Source organism: Malania oleifera, chromosome 12 (genome assembly GCF_029873635.1).
Source record: "Malania oleifera isolate guangnan ecotype guangnan chromosome 12, ASM2987363v1, whole genome shotgun sequence".
Lineage (NCBI taxonomy): Eukaryota > Viridiplantae > Streptophyta > Magnoliopsida > Santalales > Ximeniaceae > Malania > Malania oleifera.
In genome coordinates, this window is record NC_080428.1 from 80,636,587 (window position 1) to 80,646,912 (window position 10,326).

The 10,326-nt window shown below is 39.7% G+C and overlaps 1 protein-coding gene across 2 annotated transcripts; it reads left to right on the forward strand.

The window, feature by feature from the left end:
- The first annotated feature begins 226 nt into the window (after positions 1–226).
- LOC131144655 (uncharacterized) lies at positions 227–3,830 on the forward strand. 2 transcript variants are annotated; one of them, XM_058093429.1, is made up of 2 exons: positions 227–590; positions 1,395–3,830. In XM_058093429.1, exon 2 carries the CDS (start codon positions 1,400–1,402, stop codon positions 3,362–3,364), a length of 1,965 nt encoding a protein of 654 aa, XP_057949412.1. In that variant the 5' UTR covers positions 227–590; positions 1,395–1,399; the 3' UTR covers positions 3,365–3,830. The 2 variants fall into 2 exon arrangements, with proteins under 2 accessions (XP_057949412.1, XP_057949413.1); XM_058093430.1 differs by having other exon boundaries at positions 259–735.
- The last annotated feature ends 6,496 nt before the right edge of the window (positions 3,831–10,326 follow it).

Genomic DNA, 10,326 nt, shown 5'->3' on the forward strand with positions numbered 1-10,326 from the left:
ATAGCGTGTTTTAATGGACACATGCCTCCCATGCTTTGAATCGAGACTAAAAATGCTAAATAGTCCAACATCTTATGTTTAAAAACGTTATAACATCCAAAGGTTTTTCGGAAATTGCAACGAATTAATTTAGAAACTAAGTTCTATCAAACTCTTTTTAAATAATTTCAATTAAAATAAAATTAAAATCGGAAAAAACTCAGAAATGTGAATACGCGCAGACGCCATTCTGACAAACTTGGATTAAAAAACAGAACTAGAGAGAGAGAGAACAGGTCAAGTTTGTGAAGTACTGAACAGTAGGGTGAAATTTGCGAGAAAGCTGAAATGATTATGATGGAGCTTTGATTATAAGCATTATTAATTAAAATATTAGATTTAAAAAATATTTTTTGCTTCAGGTAGAATCAAGTATGGATGAAGACTCGGATTTGATCCAATAAGGGTATCACTGTAGCAGCAGCTGCTGCCCATGAGAAGTTGAGAAAAGGAAGACCTTCTGGTGTTTTAGTCTGACCCCGGTAAATAAGGCCCTAAGACGAAGCAGAAGAGAGAGGAAGCTCTACTCCACATTGAAATCTTCCTGTTGGGTAAGCGTAATTGGATTACTGCTGCACTGATTTCTGTCCTTCTGTTACTTCGTAAGTTGGGAGTGCAAATGCAACGCTGATATCAGATACTCCAATTTTCTTTGCTGTTGGGCGTACTCTTCGTCTGTTTTCTGGAATTCACGATGTGGGTATCCGAGATTTGTTTGTTTTCTTGTATTTTTTAGGAGTTGAGTGTTTGATGCTTGTTCGTATTTTTTAGGAATTTAAGACGTGGTTTTTTGACCTCTTTATACTGAAATTTATGAAGGGTATGTGGGGATTTAATCTATTTTCGTGATTTTGGAACGTTGGCAACTGATATTTTTTTATGATTGTTCGTGTTTTGGCTAGGTTGATACTGGTTTTTTTTTTTCGATGGTTGTGGATATTTTTACTGGTTTGGTTCCTTGTTTGTAGAAAGATCTTTCATTCATGTCTTCGACTGGCAGGCGCAGATCTCTGCCTTTATCTTGCTGTCAAGATTCTTAAAATTCGCAGTTGATCAGCACATGTTTATTTTCCTATTTTGATTATTCATCTATTTTTGCCATGAATGTGTTAGTTCTTCAAAATTTCCTAACGTTTTTAGTTGTTGTTTTTAAAATAGTATTTTGAGTGTTATCCTGCGTGGGAATATGTTTATGTTTATGTTAAACCCTAGATGGATCTCTTTCTTTGATTCTTTTATCTCATTCTCACAGAAATTTATTCAGGGCATAAGATAATGTAAGTTATTGTTGTGCTTCATTTTTGTTAATGTCTCGGATGAAATAAATTATCTTGCTTTGATTTGTTTGGTCCCAGCATAAATGGATCCATTGGCTGATGAGCAACTAGATTATGAAGATGAGGAGTATGGTGGGGCTCAAAAGATGCAGTTTCAGGGAGGTGGAGCCATTTCTGCGCTAGCAGATGATGAGCTGATGGGGGAAGATGAGGAATATGATGATCTTTACAATGATGTCAATGTTGGAGAGGGTTTCCTGCAGTTGCATCGGCCTGAGGCACCAGTTCCACCAGTTGGAGTCAATGGGGAAGTTCAAGCTCAGAAAACTGATGTTCCTGAGCCAAGATTGGAAGCAGGTGGCTCACAGGGACCAAGTGTTCCAGGGGTAAAAATCGATGGAAAATACTCTCTTCCAGGAGGTCCTTATCCTGAGCAGCAGAAGGATGGGCTGACAGCTGTGACGAGACTAGAAATGGGATCAGTTGATTACCGGGATGGGGCTTCAGTCTCACAGAAAGGTAAGGTTTTGGAGATGACTCATGATGCTCAAGTGAGAAATATAAGTCTTCATGGATCGGTGCCCGTGCCTCAGAAAGCTGGTATTGGTCCCACTAATATGTCGACAAAAAGTGCCAGTGAGCCTGTACCGTTGCTGAATACCGGTGCTGCTGGTTCTAGAGGTGTTCCGCAGTTGCCAACTAATCAAATGGGTACTAATGTTAATATGAACCGCCCAGTGGCAAATGAAAATTCGATCCAGCCAGCTGTAGAGAATGGTGGGACAATGCTATTTGTGGGAGAACTACATTGGTGGACAACTGATGCAGAGCTTGAGAGTGTGTTGTCTCAATATGGGAGAGTCAAGGAGATTAAGTTTTTTGATGAGAGAGCTAGTGGTAAATCCAAGGGCTATTGTCAAGTTGAATTCTATGACCTTGCAGCTGCAGCAGCATGTAAAGAAAGAATGAATGGTCATGTTTTCAATGGGCGAGCTTGCGTGGTAGCATTTGCTTCTCCACAAACTTTGAAGCAGATGGGAGCCTCTTATTTGAGCAAAACGCAAGGCCAGACCCAGTCTCAGTCCCAGGGAAGGAGGCCTATGAATGATGGGGCGGGGAGAGGAGGTGGCATGAATTACTCAGGTGGAGATGCAGGGAGGAATTATGGAAGAGGGGGATGGGGACGAGGAGGACAGGGGATACTCAACAGAGGCCCTGGAGGTGGACCAATGAGGGGAAGAGGGGCTATGGGGGCAAAGAACATGGTTGGGAACGCAGTTGGGGTTGGAAGTGGTGCCAGTGGAGGAGGTTATGGACAGGGCATTGCAGGGCCGGCTTTTGGGGGACCTAGTGGTGGTTTGATGCATCCTCAGAGTATGATGGGTGCTGGATTTGATCCAACATATATGGGTCGTGGAGGCGGTTATGGAGGGTTTTCAGGTCCTGCTTTTCCGGGTATGCTTCCTTCATTTCCGGCTGTTAATACAATGGGACTTGCTGGGGTGGCTCCGCATGTCAACCCAGCCTTCTTTGGTCGGGGAATGGTGGCAAATGGAATGGGAATGATGGGTACCACCGGGATGGATGGACATCAGGCAGGAATGTGGACTGAAACCAGCATGGGTGGATGGGGAGGGGAAGAGCATGGTCGAAGGACAAGAGAGTCAAGTTATGGTGGTGATGATGGTGCTTCTGAATATGGCTATGGGGATGTAAACCATGAGAAAGGAGTAAGGTCAAATGCTGTGTCCCGGGAAAGGGATCGGGGTTCTGAGCGTGAATGGTCGGGGAATTCTGATAGGAGGTACCGTGATGACAGGGAACAGGATTGGGATAGGTCTGATCGGGAGCACAGATATAGGGAGGAAAAAGATGGTTACCGCGATCATCGACAAAGAGAACGTGACTTGGGTAATGACGATGACTGGGATAGGGGGCAGTCTTCTTCAAGATCTCGGAGCAGATCCAGAATGGTGCCAGAAGAAGATCACAGATCCCGGTCAAGGGATGTAGAATATGGGAAGAGAAGACGCCTACCGTCAGAGTGACACAATTATGCTGTTTCTCCTCCTTTGGCAGGTTTTCGATGACCTAAATATCAGTGTCTCTGCATAGTTTCTAAAATGCATCTACCAGCATTCCTTCTGATTTCTGATGGCCCCAGATGCTGAGTGTGCCAGTGTGGCCTTTAGTGGGAAAAAGTAAGTTCGACTCCTGTTGGTAGGAGGGAGAAATAGATTCCCAGATGCTTTCATTCCACCCCATAGAACATCATTAGATGCAACACTTAATACTTGTGTGGTAACAAACAATTATTTGCTTTTAGTAGCATGCCAATGTGGGTTTTCTTTGTGGGGTTGAACTCCTGGTATACCCCAGCTGGATATCCCATTGGTTTTTATTATTTATATTTATCTTACACGATCCTCTCTCCAAGACAATTTCTTTTGGGGGTGTGTGACCTGTATACTTGGACCTTCTTGCTGTTTTATAGTATTGTGGGAGTTAGATGTCCATATATCTTCTACATGGTTGCCTTGTTGCCTCAACGAAGCCATTGGCCAACACTAGATACATAGATGAGTAGACTTTTGTAGTGTTTTTCTTTAATTCTTGCTGTTCTTTTGGTTGAATTTCCTATTAGCGTGTTCAACCAGGGGCCTTCCACTTGTTCGTTATGTATATTTTTTGTAAGTTCTTGTACATTCTTTGTGTTAGTTGTCGCATAATTATTGTATTTATTTACCTCTTACAATGTAGCGAAAGTTCATGCGGAGTAATGAAGCTGTAGAAGCTGTATCAGTTTGTTTCTTTGATGTTGTATTTATCAAATGTTTAAGATGTTGTTGATTAATTGAATTTTTGTTTATTCCTCAAGCACACTTTTTTTTTAAATATAATTTTTGCATGACCTAATTCAGGACATCTGCTCAAGTTTAGAGTAATATAGTGATTTAGTGTAATTTGTCTTAAAACATGCTATTATGTGTTTGCTTGATATTTAAATAATGGTTATTTCCATTATAAAAGTATGGAACTTCTACTGAATTGAAGATCTGAAGGTAATTCACACTGTTTGCTGGTTAGAGTATGTTTTGAGTGGCTTTATTTGCTTAGATACTCAAATTTTGATAGGGGAATATTGCCACCGACAAGCGCACTATGAAGGCCTTGTGGGATTTGTTTTGTCTAATGCATGTCTTTTATCCTTCTTATCTAGAATTCAGTGATACATTTCTCTCTTGAACCTTTTATTTTGATAGCATGCATTTCTTGAACCTTGTAGAGCATTAAATGCTCTCATGGTAATTTGGTTTTTAAAACCGAATTCAGATTGCTCTCAAAAAGGGAGAGCAAGAAATGAAAATGTGCTAAAGCTTGCTCCAATTGATTGACAATATGCAAAAAATTTGTGTAAAATGGTCCGGTCTTGTGCCATGCACAGGATTGATGTGGGTTGCAGCTTTATTTAGTTGAGTTGAGCTGAGCCTTGATTCTAGTCATTTCGTTGACTCAAAATGTGCAAGTTCAGTATATTGATTTTAATATATATTATTTGTATAGTCCGCAATGTTGCTTATTAGTGTTTTTTAGTTGACTTTTTGTTAGATAGAGTATGCTCTAAGTCACACTTTTGGTTTTAGTGTGCAAAATGGTAAAAAATGAGAGTTGCTAACATCATTTAAGCCTTTAGGGTAGCGAGACTCAATACTGGCAGATGTGAGTAGAACTTTTTTTAATAATTTAGAGAGGAGAAAAAGGAGGAGGAAGATGAATAGAATGGACCAATCAAATAATGAAAAGGCTAACTTACAATATTTTTTTGTGTAGATTGGTATTACATCCACTTTTACTATGCCAGAAAAGGTGATGCAGGTCCCATGTCCAACCACTTAATTCTCAATTCAAGTCTGAATCAAACTAATAGAGGCCTTTTTATAGGCTTGTGACGCTTCGAATACAAGAAACCAATGAGAATAATTTAGGAAAATTAAATAAACTAAAACACTAAAAAGAGTAATACCTTAGAATCTTGAAGATATGATGATCCTAATAAAAATACCATAAATAAAAAAAATAAAAATTGATAAAATTTTTCCTTGTTAGCTTTGTCATTCTCCTCAGTGGAAAAGGAACTCTACCTTGAGTTAGAGCAGGCACGCATGCTAGGTTACATTACCATCTTCATCTTTATCCCCATAATATTCCAGTGCATTCACAATCTGATGATTGAACTCTAGCTTGGCTTGGGTTCGGTGTTTTGGATCTTCAGCAGTCTCAGCTACAGAAATATGAGTCTTTCTGAGGAACTTGCAATAAGAGTGCCCTTTTTGCATTCCACCTGCTAGGACTCAGGCAGCTTGTAGGGGCAGGAGTTGTTCCATGTGGAGTGGGCATTTTCTTATATGTATCCTTCCACTAAATCATTTTTCTCAGCATTCCTAGCAAGTGCGTTGGTCTGATCCACAGAATGAAAGCCATAGTACTGTAGCTGAATGTGTAATGACAAAGTCCCCCAATGCACTGAATGATACGATCTTATTCATCTTCATCAAAAGAATATCAGGCAACTAATTTCTGAAACTCAAGTATATATGTGTCAACATCCTTATCCTGCTGGGTCAGGGCACACAATTTGAAGGCATGGAATGGAATTTTCCTCCATCATATGCTGCATAAAATTCCATTAAGTAATTAATTCTCGCCTTCAAAATTGTGAGCAAGAGTATGCCACCAAGCACATGAGAGACCCTTGAGACAAAGAATGACCATGCCAACCTGGGCAGACACCATGATGATTAAATATGTTATCACTTTGGTTGAATCAAAATTGCTCCAGATCATCCTCTCTAGCAAACTCAGGCAAAGCGACCTTGATTCCGTAATCCGGCTTTTGAGAAGCTTGTACGGGAGTAGTTACATTATTATGGACATGGATAACATTGTTACTGCAATCAAGGTTGACAACTCCCTTTTGTTTTTGATCCAGATCAATAAAGGACGAGTAGAAACTGCAAACCTGAGAGCATTGAACTTCTGATCAAATTTAGACAATTGGATTTTGTAAAGTAACAACTTGAGAATTGAAAGAAACTACATGAGGATCAATTTATTGATTTTCTTTTCCACCTGCTCTTTCCACTAATACATCTAATTTGGTTCAATTCAAATTGAATGAACAGGTTTTGCTGAGCCCTTAAAATTATCTTATTCGTGTGATTGTCAGATTAAGATATTGCAACTCAATTGCCTTCTTCAAAGTGGACGAGCTGCAGCTACTGTTCAATCCTATGTAGATTTGGTTGCTTGGTGGCTTTAGGGGCTCTTGACAGCGATGGTTTGGATGATGATAACAACATGTGGAGATCTATTATGGGTTGTTGAGGCTTTGATAACTAGCTTCATGCAATGGCAACAACTGGAATCATTGTTGATGGTTGTTATCCTAACTGGCAACCTAGGCAGGGGTGTGAATTAGGTTTAAATAAAAACAAAATGCTTAATTACCAAATATAAAATAAATTAATCAACACAAGCAAATGCGCACACGCGCGTGCGCACACACACATAACAGCTTTCCCCTGCAAGAAGCGTGCATACGCCTTTCCTGCGCACTTCATTCTCAGTTTTCATCACTTTCCACCTTCCTTCTTCCTCACCTAACACCCACTCTATGAAAATCCCCACCCAAAGGGCCATATACCCTCATCTGCATCGGCCACTCACACACAACAACCTCTGTCCTTGCTTTCGTGGACAACCTCCGGGAATGATGGGTGGCTTGTAGAGTTACAGGAGAATATGGAGTTCAACGGAATCTCAGATTTACTCGAAAATATGGAGGCCAGAATCAATGGCAGATGGACAGAAGTGATGGATGAGTTGTAGGGCCGGAAAAATTGAATTTTGGGGGTGTTCCTTGGAATCAATGGCAGAGGAATCTCAGATTTAGTGGAAATTATGGAAGCCAGAATCAATGGTGGAGGGGAGGAAACAATGGTGAAGTTGTATGGGTGCAATAAAAAAAAAGGGAGTTTTGAAGGGCTTCAGCCGTTTGCTGAAATCAATGGCAAAGGATTGCCTCCGAAAATGCTCCTGCTGTTCCAAAATCTGAATTTTTTTTTTTTTTTTTTTTTTTGTGTTGGTTGTGTAAACCTGAAGGAAGTAGGAGCAACAATACAATTACTAGAGTGCTGCCCTCCAATCTTGTGATGTCGGACAGTAGTAATCCCCTAAAAAACAGAGTGCACCCAAAGGGATGTGAGGACCTTGCGGAAAGTGTCTCTGTCCCAAAGTAACTGTGGACAGGTTGAGTGACCTTAAAAATCCTTGCATTCACAGGGTCCAAAAGATGGTGAAAATTTTGGAGAAGACACCCAGAAACCCAAGAGCTATCTTGTTTCTATTCTTTCCAAAACCCCAGAAGTTGACCAATAACAAGTCTCTCACCTTTCTCGGGGCCATCCACTTTTCCCCTACAAGAGAAAAAAGGAATTCCAGAGCTCCGATGCGACCTTGCAATTCGCAAAAAGATGGGCTTTTGTTTTGTTGCTTGTATAACACATGAAGCACATGTTAGTATTGAAAGCTTTATGGGGCCTTTCCATCTGAAGCAAATCCTGCTATTAATCCTTTCTAGGATCATGGTACAACCAAACGCTCAAATCTTCCCAAGGACCTTAGCTCCAAAGAATGTGGTTCCAAGGAAAAAGGTTCGGATAGGGAAGTTTTAAAAGGTGAGACAGCATGGATTTAGAAGTGAATGTGCCTAAGGGATCATTGTCTCACACTTTTTTGTCCTCATGAATGGTAGGAACATGATGGTCTAGTAAAGAAACAAGGCTAGTGAGCTCTTCAACCCCTTCTTGATTGAGATTCCTAAAGAAATGGAAACCCTGAGAAGAACCTCCTTAAAAGAAATGAAGGAGCTGATGTGAGTGTTATTTAGCAAAGAAAACTTGAATGAACTCGGAAATTTCAACTCCAACTAAGACTCCCCACCCACACGTCCTTCGAAAAGCGGACTTTTTTGCCATTACCCACTTTAAACCGAATAAGAGGAAAGAAAAGACAAGCTACCTGGAACACGAATTTCCATGGACACATGTGAGAGGTAATGCCATTACCTCTCATCTCCGGTATGTTCTGTTTAATCCCATACTTGTACTTAATGACCTTATGCCATAGGGAGTCAACTTCTAGAGTGAATCTCCAAAGCCATTTTCCTATAAGGGAGATATTTTTGGGTACCGCATTCTTGATGCCCAAACCCCTTAGACCTAGGTTTGCTAACCGCATTCTAATTGGTTGGGTGGTCTCTCCTAACCCCCTTGGAATTCGACCAAAGGAAATCATGCACCAACTTCTCTAGTGATTTGGCTAGTTTTAAGGGAATCCTATATAGGGATAGCTTATAAATAGGAATGTTAGAGAGTGAGGCATTAATTAAAGTAGCTCAACATCTAAGTGAGAAATAAGCCCTCTTTGAATTCTCCAATCTCCTAGCTACTTTGTCTATTAGGGGATCCTAGAAGACTTTAGAGTTTGGGTTCCCTCCTAGAGGGAGACTGAGATAGGATAGGGACCACTCAACGGATTCACAACCCACTGGTGAAATAAAATTTTGAAGAGCTCTCTCCCCAATGTTGATGCTTGCTATTTGACTCTTGGGAGTTAATCTTAAGGACGGAGATTTGCTCAAAAAATTTTAGCAACAAAAAGACATTTCGAAATTTAGTAGAATTGTCCTCAAGAAGAAGCAAGGTGTCATCAGCAAACTAGATGTGAGGGATCTCCACTTCCTCCCTCCCATAGTTGTCAAATCGAGATTCGAATCGTGAATCAAAATTCCAATTTTGGGAATCAAGAATTGAGAATTGAGAATCAAATCAAATCAAATTGAATCGTAAGATTCATTATGATTTCCAAAATCAATTCTAAATGATGTGCATATATTGATATACAAACAACAAGCAAAATGGCAAAGTACATTTAAATTTTTTTTTTTTTTTAAAAAACCATATTTCATGTGTATACTTTCCCTAAGCAAATGAAAACAAAGAGAAAGAGTCAAGAAATATTGGTAAAAAAATGAATTTTATGCTGTTAAGGGAAGGAATCAAGAAAAAATGATAAAAAAATTGAACTTTTGGTGTTTGTCAACAATTTAGAAAAATAATATTTCATGTGTATTCTTTCACAAACTTAATAGAAAAATATGATAATTACTTATTAAACTACGACAAAAACCATGTCTTGAATCTTAACAACAAAATGAAACATGAGTACCACCTTAGCCAATGAGTGTTCTTTACCTTCTTCTTAATAGCAGAATAGTATACTCCTAGAGTGAAGAATGGTTTTGTGAAGGCAATATAAATGTGAAGTTCTATTTGTTCTCTTTTTTAGCACAGAACTAACATAGACAAGGAATGGAAGGTAATAGTGTAAAAAACAAAAGCAAGAAAAAAGAAAGAAATGTTGTTTTGGGGATTTTAAACTACTCAGGTTTGTTAGAATATGATAGGTCTAGAATCGTGTGAATTAATAGATTTGGATCAATTCATTAGATTCACAAGGTGAATTGATAGATTTGGCAATGATTCAGTAGGTTTTAGATCGAATTGATTTGGTGTGGAGTTGATACGAATCGTATGAATTGAATCGAGAATCGTTAGATTCTAACCGTTGTGCTCCCTCCGCACACGCAAACAACTGATGACTCACTTATCCTGAGTGTGGAAATGCATCCTACTAAGAGTGCCAATAACTAGGGTGAATAAGAATGGGGAGAGTGGATCCCCTTGTCTGAGACCCCTAGAGGCCCTAAACCACTCTCTAGATTGTCCATTCATGATGACAGAGAAATGAGTAGCGCTAAGGACCCCTCGATCGACTTTCTCCATCAGTCCCCAAAGCCTTTTTTACCCAACATCTTTCTAAAAAACCCTAGTTGACCTTGTTGTAAGCTTTCTCAAAATTTTAATGAGAATACCCATCCTACACTTGC